The sequence below is a fragment of the Lithobates pipiens genome, unplaced genomic scaffold, assembly GCF_037356315.1.
Source record: "Lithobates pipiens isolate NorthernLeopardFrog02 unplaced genomic scaffold, aLitPip1_a1.2 Scaffold_27, whole genome shotgun sequence".
In the NCBI taxonomy this organism is placed as follows: Eukaryota; Metazoa; Chordata; class Amphibia; order Anura; family Ranidae; genus Lithobates; species Lithobates pipiens.
In genome coordinates this window covers 226,680,905-226,708,618 of record NW_027507788.1, presented here as the reverse complement: position 1 = coordinate 226,708,618, position 27,714 = coordinate 226,680,905, and the positions used below count along the sequence as shown (strand labels likewise).

At 49.0% G+C, this 27,714-nt stretch overlaps 1 protein-coding gene across 1 annotated transcript in view; it reads right to left on the bottom strand.

Annotated features, from left to right (window-relative positions):
- ESPN (espin) overlaps nucleotides 1-23,735 on the bottom strand; it is a 347,402-nt gene extending 323,667 nt beyond the window's left edge. The window contains 1 exon segment of the mRNA XM_077458332.1: nucleotides 21,166-23,735. Coding sequence (XP_077314458.1) covers nucleotides 21,166-21,459 — 294 coding nt within the window. The 5' untranslated portion in view covers nucleotides 21,460-23,735.
- Nucleotides 23,736-27,714: the final 3,979 nt, after the last annotated feature.

Below are 27,714 nucleotides of genomic sequence, written 5' to 3'. Positions count from 1 at the left end.
CTACTTTCTCATCTGCCCCACCAATGTACCTCCTACACCTCTATCTCACCTCTGTACCCCCTGCTCTCCTTCCCCACCACTGTTCTCCCTGCTAATCTGTGCCACCAACACACCTCCTTTCACATCTGCCACACTGCTTTACCTCCCTGCTCATCTGCCCTACCACTGTACACTGTTCTCATCTAAGATATGCAGAGTTGTGAAACGAAGCAGAGATGAGACACATCTACCTGTCCTGACACATTCATCCTGTTGATCCACCTCTCACATCCAGCCCACGTGCTTGTATGGGATGTATATGCTGTATGTATGGGATTTATAGGATGTATGGGATGCATGTGATATACGGGATGTATGTGACGGATGTTATGCATGGATGTATATGCTGTATGTATGTATGTAATCTTTGTGATGTACAGGATGTACGGGATCTTTGATGTATGCATGTGATGCATGTGATGCCACATACAAGCATATTGAATGGATGCACAATGATGAACTCATGTGTTTTTCTGAAAGCAGTGGGCCTGTGTGGAGGATCATAAGTTGTGCCCCCGCAGCGGAGTGGTTGGGTGCGATTTTCATTGAGCTGAATACTGGCTGTGGCTTAAAGAAACACGGAGTATCAGGGTTCAGTAGTAAGTGACGCAAAGGTTCAGGAATAAATATCTGCAAAGTTCCCAGAAGCGCATCAGTAATTCCACAAACTGTCACCCCGATTGGTTTTCTCAATCATAGTGAAATCTCTTCTTTCTGAGATCGGTAGTGGCAACCAAGAGAGTCATCTTCCTCCAGATGGTGGGCGGGCTAGCAGGACTGTGATTGGCTTTAGCAGTGGCCAATGACAGTCATCATCCTCCTCCTGGAAACAGGGACCCCCCCCCCCCCCCCCCCCAGCAGAACTGTAATCCAATCTCTTCCCGATCACATGAGCTGACGATCGCAGCAGCTACAGCAAAGTTTGACTCATTCTCTATGTTTCCCATCTTTTACAATGTGTGTGTGTGTGTGGGGGGGGGGGGGGGGGGAGCAGTGCCCCTCCCCCTCAGTGTGGTGTGGGGAATTCTGAAATTGGAATACAAATGAAAAAAATTAAGGAAAATTGTTGCCCATACTTACCGTAATTTTCCTTTCCTGGATCCTCCCCATGTCAGCCCACTATGGGTCAGCTCCGCCCCCTCTGACCCCTCCAGGACCACCTTTTTCCGAGCCCATAAAGGGCGGCTGTCTGCCCACACAAGTGTTCAAAAAATACCCGCCTCGTGACGGATAAACTGGGTGGAAATTTTCCCGGCTGACATGGGAAAGGGAAATGGGACAGGAAAGGAAAATTACGGTAAATATGGGCAACAATTTTCCTTATTCCTGGACCTCCCCATGTCAGCCTACTATGGGATGTAGCAGCTTTCTAAAAAGGGGAGGGAAGACAAAAAATAAGCCAAACCCTCAATGCTACTCAAATTTTTAATGGGTGACAGCCGCCCTAATAACCATACAGCCAAATGTCTCCTCAGGCGGGCAAGCCAATTAATCCTGTAATGCCCAATAAAAGGCGTTGGGCGCGCTCCAGTTTGCTGCTCTGTAAACTACCTCAGGGGCGACCTTTGCGTATGCTTCCCAGGATGCTGCCATACCCTTCATCGAATGTGCTTTGATCTCTGGAGGAGGAGGAAGGCACAGAGTTTTGTATGCAATATGCATGGTCTTTGACAACTCTGGAAGAAAAAAATAAAAAATAAACTCTGGATGTTGCCTGCATACCCCTTTAGGCCCCATTGGGAAAAAAACTACAGCTGATCTGCTTTTAGACCATTACAGGTAGGCTGAAACCGCAGAGCCCAGGTCTAACCTACTCCACTCATCAGCTGTATCCGCCGGAAAGGCTGGGAGAATGACCTCCCAGTTCATATGAAATCATATGGCAACCTTAGGTAGTAAGCTTGGAATCGGCCTGGGAGCACAAAACAATATGGTTTCTTTAGATGAGAAGGCGCACAACTCAGAGACCCTTCTGTTCCCAAGACTAGTGTTAAGTCCTCTTTTTGAAAAAATTATTTCAATGGAGGTCTGATTTTCATGGCTGTCCCCAAAAATCAGATCACCAACGGATGTAGAGAATATCTTGCACACCACAAAGTGGGGATTTGACCCTTCAGGGAATTATAAGCTAACCCTTAGAGACCACTCTGCAGAAACTCCAAAATATGTTAGACACTGAAGGAGATCCAAGGTCCCAACCCCTTTCTGTAGTATTCCAGATCTGGTGATAGGTTACATTTGTGGACCTCTTACAAGCCTGTAATAATGTCTCCACTACACCACCTGAGAGACCCAAGCCAGGTAAAGCCTCCCTCTCATTTTCAAGTTATTAACTTCATCCTCCTGCAGTTCGGGTGTCAGGCCCCACTCCACAGAAGGAGATTTTGACAAGGAGGCAGTGGGATTGGCGAGCCCAAACTTTATCCTCCAAGCCAGAGGAAACCACGGCTCCCTGAGCCAGTAAGGTAAGACTACTATTGCTGTGATCCTTCTCGCTGAATCTTCAGCAGGATTTTGAGGGCCAATGGAAGCAGCAGGAACACAAACCAAAGGGAAGTGTTCCAAGACCTGGACCCTGACCCAATGCCTGTGGATGCCAGGTCCGGGAGAAGAAGCAAGGCAGTTGACAATTCTCCTCCAATGCCATAAGATCTATCGATTCAGGCCCCATTCGTTGTGATCCTCAAAGCCTCGATTCAAGTGATCTGTTAAAACATTCCCAGGCACTGGGAGAGAAGATGCTGTAAGAGCCGAGATTCTTCTCTGCACATAGGAAGATTGACATGTCACCTGAAGGAGAGGGCAACTTCTTGTGCCCCCTTGAGACACATAAGCCACCGTAATTGTTGCCCAAGAATCTAGACAGCTCGACCTTGCAACATAGGTTGGAACGCTAAGAGAGTGAATCTGACAGCATCCAATCCTAGGAAATTCACAAAAGTTCCATTGGCCTTAAACCTGCTGTCCCAGGCAGTGTGCCCCGCAGCCTGCCAGACTGGCATTGGTCGTCACCACTATTGGTTCTGAGGCCTTCAATGGAACTCCGCGGGAAAGATTGCAAGCTACTGACCACCAAACCAGGGACCAGATTATCTGACTTGGCAGATAGAATTTCTGGTAGAAGGAGTGACGATCCCACTGAAGAAGAAAGTTGCATTGAAACCTCCTTCTGTGCCACCTGCCCCATGGTACTACTGGAACTGTGGCCGATAGAACCCCCAGATACTGCATGCATTCCTTCACCATCATCGAAGACCTTGCTATCACTGCTTTTGTCTAAGACTGAATCTCCTGGACCTTCCTCTGAGGAAGAGAAACACCACCCTGATCCGTGTTGAATTGTACTCCTAAATACTCCAACATTTGGGTCGGATGCATCTGGTTCTTCCGATAGTTGAACAACTAAGCGAAACGAGCTAGTGTTTGCAGGTGAAATTCACATGAAGAAGAAGGAGCTCATTTGACGGACCCAGAAGTAGCATGTTGACTAGATAATGGAATATTTGCACTCCCTTGACCCTGAAAGTCGCGACGACAGCAGACAGAAGCTTTGAGAACGTTCTCAGAGCCGTGCAGAGACTGAATGGGAAGACATTAAAAGTGAAAATGAGAGCCTTCCACAGAACACCTGAGAAAGCGATGCTGAGATGAGTCTATAGAAACAAGAAGATACGCATCCGCCAAATCGATGGAAACCATCCAGTCTCCTAAGTCCACAACGGAAATGATCGTTTCCCCTGACTCCATTTTGAATGGTGGAACCTTCATGAAAGAATTCAGGACTTTGAGGCCAAAAAACTGGTCCGAAGTCCCCTGAAGCCTTTGGGACCAAAAACAGAGGGGAACATACTCTTTGACTCAATTCGTGCCTTGGAACCGGAAGGATGGCTCTTGCTGCCAACAGCTCCCCTATATATTCTTTCAAACATCTGTAGGAAGCCCAGTTTCTACGAACAAGGTCTGATGGGGCCTTGTTCTGAACTCGAGACAACAATTCAATGCAGGCATCCTGTAATTTGACTACCCAAACCCCCCCCCCCCCAAAAAAAAAAAAAAAAAAAAAAAATAGGCTAGTCTTGCTCCTACTTGAGAGGGTTAAGTGGGGACACCTTCGGAAGGACTTATTTGAAGCCTTAGAAGCTTCGTTGACCCTGGGCTTGGAAGGTTTCTGGAAGGTTGAACCGGCTCCCTTCCAAGAAAAACTGTCTGTAAGTACTGGCCTCACTGGACCCTACTTTGGATCTCTTGTTAAACCGAAAGGGCTGCTGTTGTATTTTTCTCTTCTGCAGGATTAGGCTAGATCTGCTGCCAGAAAGCCGTGGAATTGCAGATTCTAAGTCTTCCTGAAGAGTATCTTCCCGTTGAATGGAATCAAACAGACTGTGCTTGGAAGCCTTATTGGCCGACCAATGCTTCAACCATAAGGCTGTGATGGAATGAGCCATTATCTTAGCTGTGAATGAATGATTAATTTGTATAGCGCACAACACGAACTGAATCGCCATCATCTCTTGAACCGGCTCCAGCCACTTCAGCCACAAACTCTACAGCAGTCCTGAAAACTGCAAAAGAGAAGAACTGCCACTTCCCAGACTTTCATCTGAACATCCATCCACCAGCTCCACTACCCACAGCCTAAGGCTGGACTCAGACTCATGCACTCTCCCTGCATTCCGCAGATCCGCACCACCGAAAACGCCCCATAGGAGACCATGGTAAATGAACGGTAGCGCAAAACCGCAAAAAGCACCAAAAACGCAAAGGTGCGAAGCCAACCCAAGTGCTGCTGCCACAGAAGTGAGCACCACCGCCAGCCTGCAGGCTGCTTCGGCCAAACTATATAACCGATTTAGGTCTGCGTTTATTCTGCGATCCATAGGATCCCTAAAGGAGACCGAATCCTCCAGCAGAAGCTGAATGTGGCAGGCTAATCTAGGTAATGAAGCATCCACCTTAGGCATAGTGTCCCAAGGGTTACAGCTTCGATATTCTATTATCCACATTGAGCTTCTCAGGCCCCGCCCAGTCCCTTTAATTTCAGAAATGAATGGGAAGGAAGGTAAAGATTTCTTTAAATATGGGTAGTATCTCTGCTGTTTCTTTGAGGCTTCCACCAAGGGGGGAACCAGTGCAAAAATCAAATGTATGCGATTCCGAGACCATCTCAGCCTCAGATGGATCTGAATCGCTATCGACGTCAAAGTTAAAACGCACTGAAAACGCATGATCTGAATCTGCAAATGATGAAGATCCAGCAGGATTCCTTGTAACACTGCTCAACCCTTCCTTGACTGTGTGCTTAATGTAGGATTTAACATGGCGTGCATTCGCAGCATTGTCCTGAGCCGTCTCCTTGACGCAAGATGCACACCCGCTTTCCTCTGATGACCTCAACTGAGCAAGCCCAACATGATCCTTCTTGTGCCTGGACCGGCGATGAAGACCTATCTGAAGAAGAGGATCTTCTCTGTCTGCACCCAGATTTCCTCTTTCTAGAGCTTTCTGATGTTGTGACCTCTCTTGGCTCAGGTCCGAGCGACTAAAGTGAGGTAAGGGGCGAGGGAGATCTGGAATGCTGTGACAACAGGCGTCTATACTGCTGCATGCGACTGTGCGACTTGTCATGTCTAGCCTTTTTACTCCTTTGGGGCTGGAATGCTGATTAGGAACCTCTTTGCGGGCGTTTAGCTCACACTGGGCCCTTCTCTCTGTAAAACAGAGGATGTGCTCTCTTTTAAATAAACAAACAAATAAAATAAACTTCTCCATCTGAATCTTCAGTGCTAAGGCAGCTAGGCAGGCAAAACTCCCCAGATCTATAAAAGGCACAGGATAATAAAAACACTCCGACCGACAAGTAAGGCCGCGTACACACGCGGGGACTGTTCGCCCAACTTTGTCCGTCCAACAGTTTCGGCAAACAGTCCGCTCAAACTTAGCATGGACGGACATGGCCACACACGATGGACGAACAGTTTGCTGAAACCGTGCGCGATGACGTGAACGGCACGTACGACGGGACGAAAAATACGACGTCCTATACACTGCATTATAGCTTTTGGCGTGAAAATCCTTTCTGAGCATGCGCGCAACTTTGTTTGACAAACAAGCCTACACACGGGCGGACTGTTCGCTCAAACAAGGTTTCAGCGGACAGTTTTTCGGAATTTCCGAAAAACCTTGTCCGTCCAACTGTCCGCTGAAACTGTCCGCTGAAAGCCCACACACGAGCGGACTGTCCGCCCAAACACTGTTCAGCGGACAAAGTTGGGCGAACAGTCCGCCAGTGTGTACGCGGCCTAACACAGCAGTAAGAAATGAGAGTCCTGGAAACCAGGCTTACCAGAGCAGAGTAGCAGATCGATCAGCTGGACTGAGATTAGTCCTGGATGACAGAGCCTGCTGCAAATCAGCAGTGAGCATACTGGTGTTTGCTATACAATCCAAGAGGAAGTGACCTCTGACCTCACCTGCTCAACTCTCAGCTTCCTGAAAGGAATACATGTGGAGGGGGTGAACTACAAGTCCCAGCGAGCCAAATCATTGCCTGAACACAAAAAAAAAAAAAAAAAACATGGAAGGAGAGAGTGCCAGCACCTGCCTAACGAAGGTATATACCAGTGATGGTGAACCTTGGCACCCCAGATGTTTTGGAACTACATTTTTCCCATGATGCTCAGGCACCTTGTAGTGTAGTGGAGCATCATGGGAAATGTAGTTCCAAAACATCTGGGGTGCCAAGGTTTGCCATAACTGGTATATACAGTCATTTATACTGCCAGTGACCTTTGCCAGTAATACACAGTCATTTATACTGCACCTTTTTATCCCAGCACCAAGGGAACCCACACCCCTCAGGAGATTTACTGCCTCTATGAGGGGGTCTTCTGATACGGGAGAGGCTGAACCCGAACAGGATGGATGGTGGCTGGAGAAAAAATAAAATAAAAAATAAAATAAATAAACTTTAAAAGGTGTCCGGAGCGAGGACAAAAAAAGAACACTGGTGTGGGCAGACAGCCGCCCTTTATGGGCTAGAAAAAAGGTGGTCCTGGAGGGGTCAGAGTGGGCGGCGCTGACCCGTAGTAGGCTGACATAGGGAGGTCCAGGAAATATATGTTTGGGGGTTATAAGTCATTTTGTAGCAAAAAATACTGATTTAAACTTGTAAAAAAAGCCATAAAAGGCGTGGTCAGCACGTGGATAGGAAGTATATCTGCACACTCCCATAGCAGTACTTTGTAGCAACAATGTATCCTTCAGAATAATAGAGAATACTTTACTGGTAAAAATAAGACAACATTGTACGGCCATTAGAAATAAACTCCGTTCTCTTTTTTTTTGCATTTTCTTTTTTCACATGCAGTTTATATCAATGGGTAAAAAAAAAAAAAAAATAAATAAAAAGCCCCATCTAGTCCGGGGGTCTCCAAATTTGCAGTACGGGTGGCCAAATCCGTATATATTTTACAAAAATTATAGGCTGAAAAAAATATTTAATATATTTAAATTTATAAATGAATGAAAAATAAAAGAATAAATATGTTTTACTTGGACCTCTTTTTGGAATGCACATGATCTGCTTCAGAACAAGAACAGAAAAGAACACAAGGCGAGCGCGGCGGGATCGCCTGTTTTGCGCACTCTTTTATTATTTACTCGCTTGTCACAAGTTTTTGCATGCGGCAAAATGCACGTTCGCTTTTATGTGTTTGGGATGCCGATGGCGCCGCAAACGCAATGCACGTTTTTTTGCATGTCTTGGGAATGTTCATGTTTCTGAAACAGAGAATGGAGCCTTAATAAAACAAAGTCTACCCTTACATCAGTGTTCCCCTTACTTTAGGGACCCCATCAGTGTCGCCCTTACATCAGAGTACCCATCAGTGTCGCCCTTAAATCATGGTCTCCATCAGAGGCCCCCTTACAACAGAGTCCCTATCATAGTCCTCTCTTACATGCAGGTCCCCATCAGAGCCCCCCTTATTTCAGGATCCCTATCAGAATTCCCCTTACTTCAGTGTCCCCATTATATCAGAGTCCCCATTACATCAGATTCCCCATCAGAGTCCCCCAATACATAAGAACCCCCATCAGTGTTCCCCCTAACCAGAGTGGATTTGATTTAAATCATAATTTTTAAAGAGCAACTGTCATCTCTGTCCTGCAGTGGCCCCTCCTCTGACTCATTGTTGGCCCCTCCTCTGACCCGCTGTTGGCCCCTCCTCTGACCCGCTGTTGGCCCCTCCTCTGACCCGCTGTTGGCCCCTCCTCTGACCCGCTGCTGGCCCCTCCTCTGACCCGCTGCTGGCCCCTCCTCTGACCCGCTGCTGGCCCCTTTTCTGACCCGCTGTTGGCCCCTCCTCTGACCCGCTGTTGGCCCCTCCTCTGACCCGCTGTTGGCCCCCCCTCTGGCCCACTGCTGGCCCCTCCTCTGACCCGCTGCTGGCCCCTCCTCTGACCCGCTGCTGGCCCCTTTTCTGACCCGCTGTTGGCCCCTCCTCTGACCCGCTGTTGGCCCCTCCTCTGATATGCTGTTGGCCCCTCCTCTGACCCGCTGTTGGCCCCTCCTCTGACCCGCTGTTGGCCCCCCTCTGGCCCACTGCTGGACCCTCCTCTGACCCGCTGCTGGCCCCTTTTCTGACCTGCTGTTGGCCCCTCCTCTGACCCGCTGTTGGCCCCTCCTCTGATATGCTGTTGGCCCCTCCTCTGACCCGCTGTTGGCCTCTCCTCTGATCCGCTGTTGGCCCCTCCTTTGACCCGCTGTTGGCCCCTCCTTTGACCTGCTGTTGGCCCCTCCTCTGACCCGCTGTTGGCCCCTCCTCTGACCCGCTGTTGGCCCCTCCTCTGATATGCTGTTGGCCCCTCCTCTGACCCGCTGTTGGCCTCTCCTCTGATCCGCTGTTGGCCCCTCCTTTGACCCGCTGTTGGCCCCTCCTTTGACCTGCTGTTGGCCCCTCCTCTGACCCGCTGTTGGCCCCTCCTCTGACCCGCTGTTGGCCCCTCCTCTGACCCACTGTTGGCCCCTCCTCTGACCCGCTGCTGGCCCCTCCTCTGACCTGCTGCTGGCCCCTTTTCTGACCCGCTGTTGGCGGCTCCTCTGACCCGCTGTTGGCGGCTCCTCTGACCCGCTGTTGGCGGCTCCTCTGACCTGCTGTTGGCTCCTCCTCTGACCCACTGTTGGCTCCTCCTCTGACCCGCTGTTGATTCACCGACAGTCCCATTCACTTTAATGGGACGGCTGGTGATGCGGAGGTGACGCAACAAGGTGAGGGACGTGGTGGCAGCAGGTGATTGGACGCCCGCTAACAGGCGCTGCCATGATGGATCTGAAATGACAGGGGCTCTTTATATGTGAGGACTCATTCTTGCTGGTAGTTAGAGAATCTTTAATATTTGCAAACAAAATGAAGGTTTCCTATTTAGAATAATAAGCTGTCAGGTTAGTAAAACAGCGATATCAGAACTGATCCAGTCACACAGTTTGTAGTGTACATAGAGTTGCAAAACAATGGGCTAAAGGAATATTCCTGAACTTTGTTTTATCTCATGGGTCCTGTGACATTGTGTGAATGCAGTGCATGTTATCTCAGCCTGCAGAGCTTGGATTCATTGAATGAGTTTACCAAAAATGTAAATCTTGCAGAATATACAGCCTCATGCTACATAACTAAGCTCCATTTCATGCTGAATAAACTAAATTATTCATGTATCTTATATAGAAAACTATTTTATATAGATTTTGACTTCAAAGGCATTTTATTAAAATACATTTGAGAAAATTAAAAAAATCTGATTTTTTTTTCTTTTTTTTTAAATCATTGATTTTTTATCCACCCTGCCCCTAACATCAGGGTCCCCATCAGACTCCCCAGTTACACCAGGGTCCCTATCAGAGTCATCTCTTACATAAGGGGTACCATCAGAATACCCCTTATATCAGAGTCCACCTTAGGGGCTCTCCTTACATCAGAGTCCACCTTAAGCCGCATACACACGGGCGGACTGTCTGGCCAACTAAGTCCGTCAGACAATCCGACAGACAGTCCGTCCTACTTTCGAAAGAACGGACTTGACCACACACGATGAACAGACAGTCCGTTGAAAGCTTGCGTGATGACGTGTACGGCACGTACGACGGGACTAGAAATACGACGTCCAATACACTGCAATGCACCCTTCGGCGTGTAAATCCTTTCTGAGCATGCACCATTCTTAGTCCGTCCAACTTGCCTACACACGAGCGGACTGTCCGCTGAAACCAAGTTTGGACGGACAAAATTATGGAAATTCTGAAAGACTTAGTCCGTCAGATTGTCCGCTGAAAAAGTCCGCTGAAGCCCACACACGAGCGGATTGTCCGCTGAAATGTGTTTCAGCGGACTAAGTTGGACAGACAGTCCGCCCGTGTGTACGCGGCTTTAGGGGCTCTCCTTACATCAGAGTCCACCTTAAGTACCCTCCTTACATCATAGTCTTCATCAGAATCCTCTCTTCCATCACAGTCCTCATCAGAGTCCCTCCTTACAGCAGTGTCCTCATCAGAGTCCCCCTTTTTTTTAATTTAGGGTCCCCTTCAAAGCCTCCTTCCTTACATCACTGTCTCCATCATAGTTCTCTCTATATATCAGAGTCTCTATTAGAGTCCCCCTTATATTAGGGACCCCATCAGAGTTTTCCCTTACATCACGGGGCCTATCAGAGTTCCCACTTCCATCAGTGTTCCGCCTACATCAAGGTCTCCATCAGAGACCCCCCTTACACCTGGGTCCCCATGAGAGTCTTCCCTTACATCAGTGTCCCTATCAGAGTCCACCCCCCTTACATCAGTGTCCTCTATTAGAGTCCACCCTTACATCAGGGTCCTCCATTACAGTCCCCCCTTACTTCAGTGTCCTCCATTAGAGTCCCCCTTATATCGGTGTCCTCCATTAGGGTCCCCCCTTACATCAGTGTCCTCCAAGAGAGTCCCCCCTTACATCAGTGTCCTCCATGAGAGTCCCCCCTTACATCAGTGTCCTCCATGAGAGTCCCCCCTTACATCAGGGTCCTCCATGAGAGTCCCCCCTTACATCAGGGTCCTCCATGAGAGTCCCCCCTTACACCAGGGTCCTCCATGAGAGTCCCCCCTTACATCAGGGTCCTCCATGAGAGTCCCCCCTTACATCAGGGTCCTCCATGAGAGTCCCCCCTTACATCAGGGTCCTCCATTAAAGTCCCCCCTTACATCAGGATCCTCAATTAGAGTCCCCCTTACATCAGGGTCCTCCATGAGAGTTCCCCTTACATCAGTGTCCTCCATTAGAATCCTTCCTTACATCAGGGTCCTCCATTAGAGTCCCCCCTTACACCAGGGTCCTCCATGAGTGTCCCCCCTTGCATCAGTGTCCTCCATGAGAGTCCCCATGTGTGACTGTAGGGATGGTGTTCATGTACCCCCCTCCGTGTGTGACTGTAGGGATGGTGTTCATGTTCTTCCCTCCGTGTGTGACTGTAGGGATGGTGTTCATGTTCCCTCCTCCGTGTGTGACTGTAAGGATGGTGTTCATGTTTCCACCTCCGTGTGTGACTGTAGGGATGGTGTTCATGTTCCCTCCTCCGTGTGTGACTGTAAGGATGGTGTTCATGTTTCCACCTCCGTGTGTGACTGTAGGGATGGTGTTCATGTTCCCTCCTCCGTGTGTGACTGTACGGATGGTGTTCATGTTCCCCCCTCCGTGTGTGACTGTAGGGATGGTGTTCATGTTCCCCCCTCCATGTGTGACTGTAGGGATGGTGTTCATGTTCCCACCTCCATGTGTAAATGTAGGGATGGTGTTCATGTTCCCCCTCCATGTGTGACTGTAGGGATGGTGTTCATGTTCCCTCCTCCGTGTGTGACTGTAGGGATGGTGTTCATGTTTCCACCTCCGTGTGTGACTGTAGGGATGGTGTTCATGTTCCCTCCTCCGTGTGTGACTGTAGGGATGGTGTTCATGTCCCCCCCTCCGTATGTGACTGTAGGGATGGTGTTCATGTTCCCTCCTCCGTGTGTGACTGTAGGGATGGTGTTCATGTTTCCACCTCCGTGTGTGACTGTAGGGATGGTGTTCATGTTCCCACCTCCGTGTGTGACTGTAGGGATGGTGTTCATGTTCCCTCCTCCGTGTGTGACTGTAGGGATGGTGTTCATGTTCCCACCTCCGTGTGTGACTGTAAGGATGGTGTTCATGTTCCCACCTCTGTGTGTGACTGTAGGGATGGTGTTCATGTTCCCCCCTCCGTGTGTGACTGTAGGGATGGTGTTCATGTTCCCCCCTCCGTGTGTGACTGTAGGGATGGTGTTCATGTTCCCCCCTCCGTGTGTGACTGTAGGGATGGTGTTCATGTTCCCCCCTCCGTGTGTGACTGTAGGGATGGTGTTCATGTTCCCCCCTCCGTGTGTGACTGTAGGGATGGTGTTCATGTTCCCACCTCCGTGTGTGACTGTAGGGATGGTGTTCATGTTCCCCCCTCCGTGTGTGACTGTAAGGATGGTGTTCATGTTCCCCCCTCCGTGTGTGACTGTAAGGATGGTGTTCATGTTCCCCCCTCCGTGTGTGACTGTAAGGATGGTGTTCATGTTCCCCCCTCTGTGTGGGACTGTAGGGATGGTGTTCATGTTCCCCCCTCCGTGTGTGACTGTAGGGATGGTGTTCATGTTCCCCCCTCCGTGTGTGACTGTAGGGATGGTGTTCATGTTCCCACCTCCGTGTGTGACTGTAGGGATGGTGTTCATGTTCCCCCCTCCGTGTGTGACTGTAGGGATGGTGTTCATGTTCCCACCTCCGTGTGTGACTGTAGGGATGGTGTTCATGTTCCCTCCTCCGTGTGTGACTGTAGGGATGGTGTTCATGTTCCCACCTCCGTGTGTGACTGTAAGGATGGTGTTCATGTTCCCACCTCTGTGTGTGACTGTAGGGATGGTGTTCATGTTCCCCCCTCCGTGTGTGACTGTAGGGATGGTGTTCATGTTCCCCCCTCCGTGTGTGACTGTAGGGATGGTGTTCATGTTCCCACCTCCGTGTGTGACTGTAGGGATGGTGTTCATGTTCCCCCCTCCGTGTGTGACTGTAAGGATGGTGTTCATGTTCCCCCCTCTGTGTGTGACTGTAAGGATGGTGTTCATGTTCCCCCCTCCGTGTGTGACTGTAAGGATGGTGTTCATGTTCCCCCCTCTGTGTGTGACTGTAGGGATGGTGTTCATGTTCCCCCCTCCGTGTGTGACTGTAGGGATGGTGTTCATGTTCCCCCCTCTGTGTGTGACTGTAGGGATGGTGTTCATGTTCCCACCTCCGTGTGTGACTGTAGGGATGGTGTTCATGTTCCCCCCTCTGTGTGTGACTGTAGGGATGGTGTTCATGTTCCCCCCTCCGTGTGTGACTGTAGGGATGGTGTTCATGTTCCCCCCTCTGTGTGTGACTGTAGGGATGGTGTTCATGTTCCCCCCTCCGTGTGTGACTGTAGGGATGGTGTTCATGTTCCCACCTCTGTGTGTGACTGTAGGGATGGTGTTCATGTTCCCACCTCTGTGTGTGACTGTAGGGATGGTGTTCATGTTCCCACCTCTGTGTGTGACTGTAGGGATGGTGTTCATGTTCCCCCCTCCGTGTGTGACTGTAGGGATGGTGTTCATGTTCCCACCTCTGTGTGTGACTGTAGGGATGGTGTTCATGTTCCCACCTCTGTGTGTGACTGTAGGGATGGTGTTCATGTTCCCTCCTCCGTGTGTGACTGTAGGGATGGTGTTCATCTCCCCACTGTATATAGCAGTCCTGTGACTTCTATCAGTGTCTGGTTAAAGCTTGTAGGAGGACTTTTCATTTTGCACTGATTGTTAGGATTCAGGACCCCTGACCCTCTGTCTGGACAGTGCTGATTGGTCCTGTGCTGATCACATGCACCCTCCCAAGAAAAAAAAAAAAAACTCTCCAGCAATACACACCGGACTGAGCACGGGCAGCCTGTCCCCTGGCTCTGTATTATCAGGATATATATTGGGGACAGTGGAAGAAGGGGAGGATAAGAGAAGACAGGATCAAACAGCCTTTTTTTACACAATGCAGAGGATTAACCCCTTAGGTTCCACAGTGAGTATAACGAGCATTGCTTGTATAGACGGATTTTACTGTTGTGGGTTTAGTAACAATGACCGCAGCCAGGGATCTTTCATTTGGTGGCAGGAGGCGCGGTATGAACCAATCGCTGGGTGACTTCAGTGACGGATTCCTTGCTGGAGACTGAGGCCTGGAATCCGCTTCTGACAACATTGATAATGAATGATTATTAATGAACTGTTACCTAACTCTGGGAATGGGTAAGTGGCACTAATGCCCCCCCCCCCCCCCCCGTACTCATCCCTCCAGGATGGGGTGGATTTCTGGTCACCCTCTTATTATAAAGGGGACTTTCAGATTCCACCATAAGCCCCCCTTGCTTTATTATTACCCCTCCCTCCTTTATGGGGCACAGAGAGGTGGGGAAGAAGCCCGTGTCCCTTTAGATACACTTTACCCATCTCCCCCAATGTCTGAAACATGTCTGGGTGACCGGACTGCGCAATTTTATTAACGCCCCAGTGACGCCCCAGTGATGCCCCAGTGACGCCCCAGTGATGCCCCAGTGACGCCCCAGTGACGCCCCAGTGACGCCCCAGTGATGCCCCAGTGATGCCCCAGTGACGCCCCAGTGATGCCCCAGTGACGCCCCAGTGATGCCCCAGTGACGCCCCAGTGACGCCCCAGTGACGCCCCAGTGATGCCCCAGTGACGCCCCAGTGACGCCCCAGTGACGCCCCAGTGACGCCCCAGTGACGCCCCAGTGATGCCCCAGTGACGCCCCAGTGACGCCCCAGTGACGCCCCAGTGATGCCCCAGTGACGCTCCAGTGACGCCCCAGTGACGCCCCAGTGATGCCCCAGTGACGCCCCAGTGACGCCCCAGTGACGCCCCAGTGACGCCCCAGTGCTTTGACAATAAAAACCTGGAAGCTGATTGGTTTCTATGCAGAGCCGCCCCGGACTCAGCACTCGCCATTTTTAGTAAATCTCCCCAAAACAGTGAGTTGGAAATGCAAATTTTTTTTTGTTATTTTTTGAGTTATCATAAGAAAGAGCGGCGAGGGACAAATCTTCTGTAGACAACGAAATACCCTCACTTTGGGGAGATTTCCTCTCACTTCCTGTTGTGTCCCCATGCCAGGAAGTGGAAGGAAATGTCCCTAGCAGGACACAGACAGCTGAAAACATCAATAAATAACCTGACAGGTTTTAGTCCTTCTCTTCTTTATCCAAAACGAAAACAGGAGGAGGTAAGATTAGCGGTATTTAAAGAGTAATGCCACTTTTGTTTGAGAAATACGTGGATACTTATATAAACACTGCTCATAGGGGAGCTAGAGAGATACACAGTAACATTGTTTATAAACATTGTTCAGGTGGGAGATAGAGAAATGCAAAGTAACATTGTTTATAAACATTGTTCAAGTGGGAGATCGAGCGATACAAAGTAACGTTGATATAAACATTGTTCATGGGGGAGAGAAATACGAAGTAACATTGTTTATAAACATTGTTCAAGTGGGAGATAGAGCGATACAAAGTAACGTTGATATAAACATTGTTCATGGGGGAGAGAAATACAAAGTAAAATTGTTTATAAACATTGTTCAGGTGGGAGATCGAGCGATACAAAGTAACGTTGATATTAACATTGTTCATGGGGGAGAGAAATACGAAGTAACATTGTTTATAAACATTGTTCAAGTGGGAGATAGAGCGATACAAAGTAACGTTGATATAAACATTGTTCATGGGGGAGAGAAATACAAAGTAACAGTGTTTATAAACATTGATCCTAGGTGAAATAAAGGGATACAAAGTAACATTGTTTATAAACATTATTCAGACAGGAGATACACCCTAACATTGTTTGTAAACATGGTTCATATGGGAGATAGAGCGATACAAAGTAACATTCATATAAACATTGTTCATGGGGGGAGAGAAATACAAATTAACATTGTTTATAAACATTATTCAGACAGGAGAGAGATACACAGTAACATTGTTTGTAAACATTGTTCATATGTACGATAGAGAGATGCACACAGTAACATTGTTACTTTTGTAGCTACTCTGTTCCATTCATCTAAAGATCAAAGTGATGATTAGTGATCGGGGCGATAATCGACCACTGCGCAGGGTTGTGGGGAAGAGGCCCTTGTCCCAAATAACATGGGGACAAGGTGCTTTGGGGTGGGGGCATGTTGAAGGTATGTGGCCTGCTATGGTTTGGGAGGGGGGCGCACCCCCCCCCCTTACTGGCCTGCCAGGCTGCATGCTCTGATAAGGGTCTGGTATAGATTTTGGGGGGGGGGGGCCGCATGCCATTTTTTCATAAAATTTTAGGTGGGGTTCCCCTAAAATTCCATGTCAGACCTGAGGGTCTAATATGGATTGGGGGGAGGGGGGCATGCTGTTTTTTTTTTTTTATTTGGAGTGGGATTCCCTTTAAAATCCATACGAGACCCAAATGGCCTGGTATGGATTGGGGGGGGGGTCCTTTACGCCGTTCGCCGTTTTTCTTTTCCACATTTTTGTATTGCCGGCAATGGTTTTTTTTATTTTTAATTTTTTATCAAGAATGATCGCAGCCGGGAAAATCTATTTAAATGCAATTTTTTTTTCTTTATAAATGTCAGTTTTGCTGCAGCAGGTTCTATACATGGTACAGATGCACCACTTTACAGGCAGACTAAGGGGACCCCCCCAGGCACTATATTATATATATATAATTTCTCATTTTTTATTGTTTCACTTTAAACATCATAATAATCACTGCTCCTTTAAAAATTACCTTTTTAAAAAAAAAAAAAAAAAACTAGCATTGATGCCCATCCCCCAGAGCAGTAACTGCGTCCCCTTACCTTGTTTTTTTGGTCAATAAATTGCTTATAAGCCCTCAAAATGGGGACTTTTGATTTTTCAGGTTCGGGTCCCACAGATTTTAATAGGGTTTGTGGTTCAGGTTCAAAACTTTTTTCATGTTCGGTGTGAACCGAACCGAGGAGTGTTCGCCCTATGACTAGTGATGAGCTTCACTCTTCCTCCTGCACATCGGAGCCCCCTCATCACATCGGAGCCCCGCTTCACATTAGAGTCCCCTCATCACATCAGAGCCCCGCTTCACATTAGTGTCCCCTCATCACATCAGAGCCCCCCTACACATTAGAGTCCCCTCATCACATCAGAGCCCCCCTACACATTAGAGTCCCCTCATCACATCAGAGCCCCCCTGCACATTAGAGTCCCCCCATCACATCAGAGCCCCCCTACACATTAGAGTCCCCCCATCACATCAGAGCCCCCCTACACATTAGAGTCCCCTCATCACATCAGAGCCCCCCTACACATTAGAGTCCCCTCATCACATCAGAGCCCCCCTACACATTAGAGTCCCCTCATCACATCAGAGCCCCCCTGCACATTAGAGTCCCCCCATCACATCAGAGCCCCCCTACACATTAGAGTCCCCCCATCACATCAGAGCCCCCCTACACATTAGAGTCCCCTCATCACATCAGAGCCCCCCTACACATTAGAGTCCCCTCATCACATCAGAGCCCCCCTACACATTAGAGTCCCCTCATCACATCAGAGCCCCCCTGCACATTAGAGTCCCCCCATCACATCAGAGCCCCCCTACACATTAGAGTCCCCCCATCACATCAGAGCCCCCCTGCACATTAGAGTCCCCTCATCACATCAGAGCCCCCTGCACATTAGAGTCCCCTCATCACATCAGAGCCCCGCTTCACATTAGTGTCCCCCCATCACATCAGAGCCCCCCTGCACATTAGAGTCCCCCCATCACATCAGAGCCCCCCTGCACATTAGAGTCCCCTCATCACATCAGAGCCCCGCTTCACATTAGTGTCCCCCCATCACATCAGAGCCCCCCTGCACATTAGAGTCCCCTCATCACATCAGAGCCCCACTTCACATTAGTGTCCCCTCATCACATCAGAGCCCCCCTACACATTAGAGTCCCCTCATCACATTGGAGCCCCCCTACACATTAGAGTCCCCTCATCACATCGGAACCCCCCTACACATTAGTGTCCCCTCATCACATCAGAGCCCCCCTACACATTAGAGTCCCCTCATCACATCAGAGCCCCCCTCCACATTAGAGTCCCCTCATCACATTGGAGCCCCCCTGCACATTAGAGTCCCCTCATAACATCAGAGCCCCGCTACACATTAGAGTCCCCTCATCACATCAGAGCCCCCCTACACATTAGAGTCCCCTCATCACATCAGAGCCCCCCTACACATTAGAGTCCCCTCATCACATTGGAGCCCCCCTGCACATTAGAGTCCCCTCATCACATCAGAGCCCCCCTACACATTAGTGTCCCCTCATCACATTGGAGCCCCCCTGCACATTAGAGTCCCCTCATCACACCAGAGCCCCCCTACACATTAGAGTCCCCTCATCACATCAGAGCCCCCCTGCACATTAGAGTCCCCTCATCACATCAGAGCCCCCCTACACATTAGAGTCCCCTCATAACATCAGAGCCCCCCTACACATTAGAGTCCCCTCATCACATCAGAGCCCCCCTACACATTAGAGTCCTCTCATCACATCAGAGCCCCGCTACACATTAGAGTCCCCTCATCACATCAGAGCCCCCCTACACATTAGAGTCCCCTCATCACATCAGAGTCCCCTCATCACATCAGAGTCCCCTCATCACATCAGAGTCCCCTCATCACATCAGAGTCCCCTCATCACATCAGAGCCCCCTCATCACATCAGAGCCCCCCTACACATTAGTGTCCCCTCATCACATTGGAGCCCCCCTGCACATTAGAGTCCCCTCATCACATCAGAGCCCCCTCATCACATCAGAGTCCCCTCATCACATCAGAGCCCCCTCATCACATCAGAGCCCCCTCATCACATCAGAACGCTTCTTTACACCAGGGTCATATTTTCACATCAGAGTCCCTCCTCACACCAGAATCTCCCCATAACATTAGAGCTCCCCTTCACATCAGAGTCTCCTCCATCAAATGGAAACGAATGATGTGTTGCAGATGATGTGGGCCAAGCACTGTGCACCAATGCTGACTCTTTATTACCGAGACTGAGCAGTGCTCCCCAGCCCCTCACCAATTTCACTGGTCCCTGGGGGTGCATAAATGAGATCTGGGGGGGCCCAGCCCACCCCAGCACCACCCCTGCATCCCTAGACCTGGCCCTGATTGCAGACTGATTCTGAATGAGGGGGCTGGTTTATTTCAATCACCTGGTGCACTCTCAGTGTTCTAGTGAGGAAAGTTCCAATGTCAGCATCCCTTTAGAAGTATTTAACCCTTTGGGAAGTATCTCCACCCCTTCTCTCTCTTCTCATTGGCTCAATGGCTGTAATTGACAGCAGCGGAAGCAAATGGCTCCCACTGCTGTCTCAGCCAATTAAAAGGGAGAGTCCTGGGAGGACCAAGGCTCTTGTGCACATCGCTGGATCAAGATGGGGCTCAGGTAAGTATTGGGGGGGGGGGCTGGGGGACTGCTGCCCACAGAAGGTTTGAGAAGAAACCTTGAGCCTCTGGAACCACTTTAAGATGCAATGTTTGAGATTTTACCATTTATCTATGGCACTCAAGTCGCAAAGTAGTGTGACTTTGAGTCGCATGGATTTGAATGGTCTCCATTGAAATGCATGGGGCTGCGACTTATCATGAGACTTTATGTGTCCAAAGTCGCATGACAAGTCGCACAAGTGTGAATGGAGCCTAACTTCCCGTACACACGAGCGGAATTTCGAGCTTGAATGTTTTTTCCGACGGAATTCCGCTCAAGCTTGTCTTGCATACACACGGGTCACACAAAAGTTCTCTGAACTTTCAACCGCCAAGAACGCGGTGACGTACAACACCGCGACGAGCCGAGAAAATGACGTTCAATGCTTCCGAGCCTGCGTCAAATTGTTTCCGTGCACGCGTAGGAATTTTGCGCATCGGAATTGGTACAGACGATCGCAAATTTCCGATCGGAACTTTTTCCGACTGAAAAATAGCGAACCTGCTCTCAATCTTTTGCTGGCGGGAATTCGACCAGCTAAAGTCCGATGGAGCGCACACACGGTCTGAATTTCCGACCAAAAGCTCTCATCGGACTTTTGCTGGCTGAATTTTCCCGATCGTGTGTACGTGGCATTAGACATCCGCATCGAATTATTTCACCTGTGACTGCATTAAAGCGGGAGTCCGCCGGGACTCCGCGTTTTTTTATTTTTTTTAAAGCCAGCAGCTACAAATACTGCAGCTGCTGACTTTTAAAATAATGACACTTACCCGCCCAGCGCGCCCGCGATGTCGGTACCCGAAGCCGATCTCTAGATCGTCTTGTCGGGTGCTGCCGCCGCCATCTTGGGTATGGGAATCAGGAAGTGGAGCCTTTCGGCTTCATTTCCCGGTTCCTTACTGCGCATGCGCGAATCGCGCTGCGCAATAAGGACGGTCCCCACTGTCTCTGGGATCTGTGTGTTTCCCAGCAGGCAGCGGGGCACTTGCGGAAAGGGGCGGGCACTTGCGGAAAGGGGCGTAATCTACGCCCCTTTCCGCAAAGAGAGCTATCCCGGAAGTGGGTGCAGAATACCTGTACTGTACAGGTATCTGCACCCCCCCCTCCCCCCTGAAAGGTGCCAATTGTGGCGCCGGAGGGGGGGAGGGTTCCGATGAGCGGAGGTCCACTTTAGGGTGGACCTCCGCTTTAACTCTACAGATACAAAGTTGCAGATGATTTATATACAGGGGGGATACAAGGGAAAACAGTCCTGCTTAAAAAAATAAAACAAAAAAACAAAACACAAAACAAAACACAAAACAAAACAAAAAACAAAACACAAAACACAAAACAAGGATTAAGGATTCTGCTACTTTCTACAAATATAAAATGGATGATATAATAAAAAAAAGTGCAAATGCAACATAATAGATACATAAGATGTAGAAACAAAGTGTCAAGGAAGAATAATAAAGAGTGTAAACAGATCCATCCAGTGGGTCACCTGACTCAGGACAAGAGCTTCACCTACCTCAAAGTCACATCCTCCTTGGGTGAGCAGCCATTGCAGGCAGGCCAGGTTGCCCGTTGCGGCCGCGTCGTGCGCTGGGGTTGCCCCATTCCTGGCACGGCCGTTGCCTTCCAATTGCACATCATCCACCAAAAAGCGCAAGCAGCTCACTTTGCCTCCGCGGGCGGCGTGATGGACCACAGAGGCACCCATGGGATCCTTGAGACCCGGGAGCAGCTTGCCCTCCGCGTGAAGCTTCCTCAGGCTCTCCAGATCCCCCTGCCTAGCGGCTTGCAGGATCTTTTCCAGAGTCATGGTGCTCAACTAGTCCCTTTTAGCTTTCAGGACAAGCCATCTGGGCCCCCCCCCACCTTCTTTGTCTCACTTTCCCCCGCACATCATCCGAGGTGACAAGCGCAACATCTCAGCTTCTTTGTTTAAACCGTGAAACAAGCTCTTTTTATACTTTGTTACAATGAGTTCTAATGGATGGCCTGCACTGTCCTTTGGGTGGAAGGATCCATGTTTGTAGGTCTCCAAAGATCTCTGGATTCTGGGGGTGGGCTTCCCTGCTCTGGGAATTTTATTTGGAATGGGGAGAGGGGTTCCCTGTTCTGGGAATTTTATTTGGAATGGGGAGGGGGGTTCCCTGTTCTGGGAATTTTATTTGGAATGGGGAGGGGGGTTCCCTGCTCTGGGAATTTTATTTGGAATGGGGAGGGGGGTTTCCCTGCTCTGGGAATTTTATTTGGAATGGGGAGGGGGGTTCCCTGTTCTGGGAATTTTATTTGGAATGGGGAGGGGGGTTCCCTGTTCTGGGAATTTTATTTGGAACGGGGAGGGGGGTTTCCCTGCTCTGGGAATTTTATTTGGAATCTATGTTAGAAATCCAGAGAGTATCTCAAAATTCTAGTTAAAAATCCAGAGAGTGTCCAAATGTTCCTTTTGCAGATCCAGAGTGTGTCCCAATAATCTATTGAGAAATCCAAAGAGTGTCCCAACGTTCTACTTAGAAGTCCAGAGAGTGTCCCAACGTTCTCATTAGAAATCCAATTTGTCCCAATGTTCTATTTGGAAATCCAGAAGGTGTCCCAATGTTCTAGTTTGAAGTACAGGGAGTGTCCCAACGTTCTATTTAGAAATCCAGAGAGTGTCCCAATGTTCTATTGAGAAATCCAGAGCGTCCCAACGTTTTAGTTCGAAGTCCAGAGAGCGTCCCAACATTCAAGTTAGAGGTCCAGAGAGTGACCCAATGTTCTAGTTAAACGTTCTATTTAGAAATCCAGAAAGTTTCCCAATTTTCTAGTTAGAAGTTCCGAGTGTGTCCCAATGTTCTATTTAGAGATCTAGAAAGTGTTTCAGCGTTCTAGTTAGAAATCTAGAGAGTATCCCAACTTTTTATTTAGAAATAGAGTGTCCCACTGTTCTAGTTAGAAATCCAGAAAGTGTCCCAATGTTTTAGTTAGAAGTCCAGAGAGTTCCAACCATTCCCCGCCGTTCTAGTTAGAAATCTAAATATTGTCCCACCGTTCTAGTTAGAAGTCTAAATTTTGTCCCACCATTCTAGTTAGGAGTCCACAAATTGTCCCACTGTTCTAGTTAGGAGTCCAGAAATTGTCCTACCGTTCTAGTTAGGAGTCCAGAAATTGTCCCAATGTTCTAGTTAGGAGTCCACAAATTGTCCCAATGTTCTAGTTAGGAGTCCACAAATTGTCCCAATGTTCTAGTTAGGAGTCCACAAATTGTCCCACTGTTCTAGTTAGGAGTCCACAAATTGTCCAACTGTTCTAGTTAGGAGTCCAGAAATTGTCCTACCATTCTAGTTAGGAGTCCACAAATTGTCCCACCGTTCTAGTTAGGAGTCCACAAATTGTCCCACTGTTCTAGTTAGGAGTCCACAAATTGTCCCACTGTTCTAGTTAGGAGTCCACAAATTGTCCAACTGTTCTAGTTAGGAGTCCAGAAATTGTCCTACCATTCTAGTTAGGAGTCCACAAATTGTCCCACCGTTCTAGTTAGGAGTCCACAAATTGTCCCAATGTTCTAGTTAGGAGTCCACAAATTGTCCCACCTTTCCAGTTAGGCGTCCACAAATTGGCCCATCGTTCTAGTTAGGCGTCCAGAAATTGTCCCACCGTTCTAGTTAGGCGTCCAGAAATCGTCCCAACATTCTAGTTAGAAGTCCAGGGTGTGTCCCAACATTCTTTGTAGAAATCCAGAAAGAGTTTCAACATTCCATTTAGAAGTCCAGAAATTGTCCCAACATTTTATTTAGAAACCCACAGTGAGTCTCAACGTTCTATTGGGAATACTCAAAGTTTCGGAACATTCCGTCTAGAGTCCAGAGAGCGTCTCGACGTTCTGTTTGTAATCCTGACGTCGTTCTGTTTTCGAGAACTTCCAATCGCTCACCTAGAGAAGGGGGACGGCTGCGTTTGTAAGGAGCAGTTTCAGGATGAGGAACGATGCCTCCTGCCTTTGGCACATGGCCCTAAAGTCAACCAGTTGCGGGCGATGTCGTCTCCCTGATCTGCCTCCTCGGTCCTTAGAAGCCGGCGCTGGACAAACATCTCTCAGTTGGCGTGCTGTGACTGTCCCTGTCCTCCTCCTCCTCCTCCTCCTCCTCCTTCCTTTCTCTGACTGATGGAAGAGAAGAAGGTCTAAATGAGTTTAGTCTTTGTAATCCCTCCCTTCTGCTTCCAGGATTCCTGATCCACCTGCTGTTCACTTTTACAACTGAGGAAGAAAAGCGATCAGTGGCGTTGTCCTGGGGGCCGAGCGCTGTGCCCGGGAGAGGTCCGCAAGGTTTGTTAGACGCAATCGATGAAGAGGAAACCAAATCTCCATGTTTATCTCGTTTCTTATTTTATTTTCCTAGTTTCTTTCATTATGTTTCTTATTTATTCTTATTTTTTGTTTTTTCCTCACTTAGAGGATGTGTGGTCAACACAAGTCATGTGAGCCGCTCTATGTACAGTGCCTGGAAAAAGTATTCACACCCCTTGAAATTTTCCACATTTTCTCATGTTGCAACCAAAAACGTAAATGTATTTTATTGGGATTTTATGTGATAGACCAACACAAAGTGTCACATAATTGTGAAGTGGAAGGAAAATTATAAATATTTTTCAACATTTTTTACAAATAAATCTGAGAAAAGTGTGTGTGTGTGTGTGTGTGTGTGTATGTGGGGGGGGGGGGGGGCATTTGTATTGCACCCCCCTGAGAATCCAGATATTACCTTGTAAAAGTAGCTGTGACCTCATCACTGTGCTGTACAGGGCCTGTGCAGGGAGCAGAGCTGTGGGAGGGGCCTAGCAGCCTCCACCCACCATAGAAAGCTACAGAAGGGGGTGGAGACATGACTAATCACCCTGCACTAGGAGAGAAGAGATGTGGGAGGGGCCCAGCAGCCTCCACCCACCATAGAAAGCTACAGGAGGGGGCGGAGACAAGACCAGTCCCTCTGCACAAGGAAAGAGTGAGGAGAGCTGTGGGAGGGGACAACAGGCTCCACCCACTACAGAAAACTATAGAAGGGGGGCGGAGACAAGACCAGTCCTCCTGCACAAGGAGAGGGAGGATAGCTGTGAGAGGGGCCCTGCAGGCTCCACCCAATACAGAAAACTACAGGAGGGGGGTGGAGACAAGACCAGTCCTCCTGCACAAGCAGAGAGATCAGCACTGGGCGGTCTTTATTACAGGAAGTCTCACACCGGATTACTGCACAGATCTGGAGGAAATACACAAAGATCTCGGAGATTCCAGAAGAAGACACGTGAATGGACACACGACCGATGGATTTAGATAATGTTTGCTTATCCTGAATTCAGCTTTAATGTCTCTACTATCTATTTTTAATGAACGTGTTTCTCTGTTTTTCTGCCTACTTGTAACGTCCTCCGTGATCTCCTAAACCTCTCCTTTCCCCCCTCATTTCCCTTTGTTTTGAACAAGCAGTGCATGTTCGTTGCGGTCATTGTGCACTACAAATCGCAGAGTCCATCCACATAAGAGGAGTGAGCAGGAGAGGGCCTTCCTACATACAGTGTGACCACAGGGAATGAATGTAGCCGCCCTCTAACAGGAAGTGACATCACAGAAGTGACATTTTTAAACCAGAGTGCAGTGACATTTTAAATTATAACTAAAGGCAAAAGTTTTTTTTATTTTTTTTTTCGTTTTGGATGGAGTGGAGAGGGATTAGATCCCCTGACAGGTTTTTGTTTTCAGGATTTCCATTATATTGTACAGGGGATTTGATCAGTTTCACTGCCTTAGCAATTCATCTGACAGAAATCCTGAAAACATGACCTGTTGGGGCGCCGTGAGGACTGGAGTTGAGAAATGCTGGTGTACTGTATGTGCTGCTTTTACTGAGGCTAGTGATGGATTTTATCCCCTGCTTTGCAGGGACACAAAATCCATCCCTTCACCCCTTTCAGAATGGAGCTCTGCCTTGTTTACATAGACAGAGCTCCATTCTGCCCGATGATCGGCGGGTGCTGCCAGAAATCCATTGCAGATTGCTCTGGGTAATTGCAGGAGAAGTAGCCCACCAGTGACACACGTAAGGGTGCCCAAGGCGGCAGTGCAGAATCAGGGGGGGGGAGCAGGAGGGTTGCCGCGTAGCAGTATATCTGTTATAGGGCGGTCCTTAAAGTGGAGCTCCACCCAAAAGTGGAAACTCTGCTTATCTGCTCCCTCCCCCTCTCTGGTGCCACATTTGGCCCTTTTCGGGGGGGAATAAGTACCTGGTTACCACTTCCGGGGGGCCTGGCTGCGACAAGGTCCCCCTCCCTCCTCTTTCCCCTGCCAGCGGGCCATTCAGAAAGTGCAGCGCGCTTCACGCATGCACAGTAGGGAACCGACTGTGGCCTTCAGTGCCAGTTTACCTTACAGGCTATTGAGGTGGCCGCACCGGAGAGACGATGGTGACATCACTGGATTACAGGACAGGTCAGTGTCCTTATCAGGGCTGGTGCAAGGATTTTTGACACCCTAGTCGAAACCTGATTTTGCCGCCCCCTTGGCTCCACCCCTGACTCCCCTTTGTCCTTCCCATGTATAGCCCACCTTTTTAATGAAGCGCCCATCAAATTCAGCCTCACCAGCGCCCATCAAATGCAGCCTCGCCAGCGCCAATCAAATGCAGCCTCGCCAGCGCCAATCAAATGCAGCCTACCAGTGCCCATAAAATGCAGCCTCACCAGTGCCCATAAAATGCGGCCTCACCAGCGCCCATAAAATGCGGCCTCACCAACGCCCATAAAATGCAGCCTCACCAGCGCCCATAAAATGCAGCCTCACCAGCGCCCATCAAATGCAGCCTCACCAGTGCCCATTAAATGCAGCATCACCAGCGCCCATCAAAAGCAGCCTCGCTTGCGCCCATCAAATGCAGCCTACCATCCCCTTTAAATGCAGCCTCACCAGTGCCCATCAAATGCAGCCTCGCCAGCGCCCATCAAATGCAGCCTACCAGCCCCCTTTAAATGCAGCCTCACCAGTGCCCATCAATGGCAGCATCACCAGTGCCCATCAAATGCAGCCTAACATTGCCCATCACATGCAGCCTCATCAGCGCCCATCAATGCAGCTTCATCAGCGCCCATCAATGCAGCTTCATCAGCGCCCATCAATGCAGCCTCACCAGTGCCCATCAATGCAGCTTCATCAGCGCCCATCAATGCAGCCTCACCAGTGCCCATCAATGCAGCCTCACCAGTGACCATCAATGAATGTTTTCTTGCTTCCATTCATTCGGGAGTTGGGACACAGACACAGTTGTCCGCCGCCGCCGCTCTGCATCTGACACTGCGTGTGAACGGAGCGGCATCTGCCTGCTGATGCTGTGACTTAGTTGCTTGCTGCAGAGAGAAGAGAGTGGGAACACCAGTGGCCGGCGGTCTCTTTAACTGTTTTTTTTAAACATGCTGCAATTGAACTTCAGCCATGTGCAGTCAATAATGGTTTTGGAGAGAACCACCCGGCAAGCGCCTATTACTCCACCATATTTACTTGGTTCTGTTGGAAAGCTATCAAGGTTTTATGATCCGATGGGTTAGATGACGCTTTTGAAAGAAAGTACAGCTAAGATTTTCTGAATATTTTTGGTTGCCCTAAAAAAGTCCCATCTATAGGAAATATAGGAGGTTACAAATGTAAAGGGATGATGCCCAATACTAGGAGAACTACGCTTTTGTAATAAATCATCTGATGGCTTAACATGCAATCCTATACAGAAAATGTTCTTCTTTCCCCAGAACAATTAGTGCATTGGGTGCAAACAGCGGGCTACCAGATTATTGTCCAATCCAAACCTCTATAAAATGGGTTTCATTCTGTGTGGCAATCCTACAGGAGGGCAAAAACTGCTGAAGCCACAATGTTTGCCGTTCCCTCCCATAATCCCCTATTACTGTGAAAATGGAGTTGGTTCTGTGCGGTCACATGACCTTCTTGGAGGAGATTAAGCTCCTGAACCACCACAGCCATTGCCTCTACATTCCATCCCATAATCCCCTCTAATTGTATACATGACCTGCTATAGGCTCTCAGCAGGTGTTT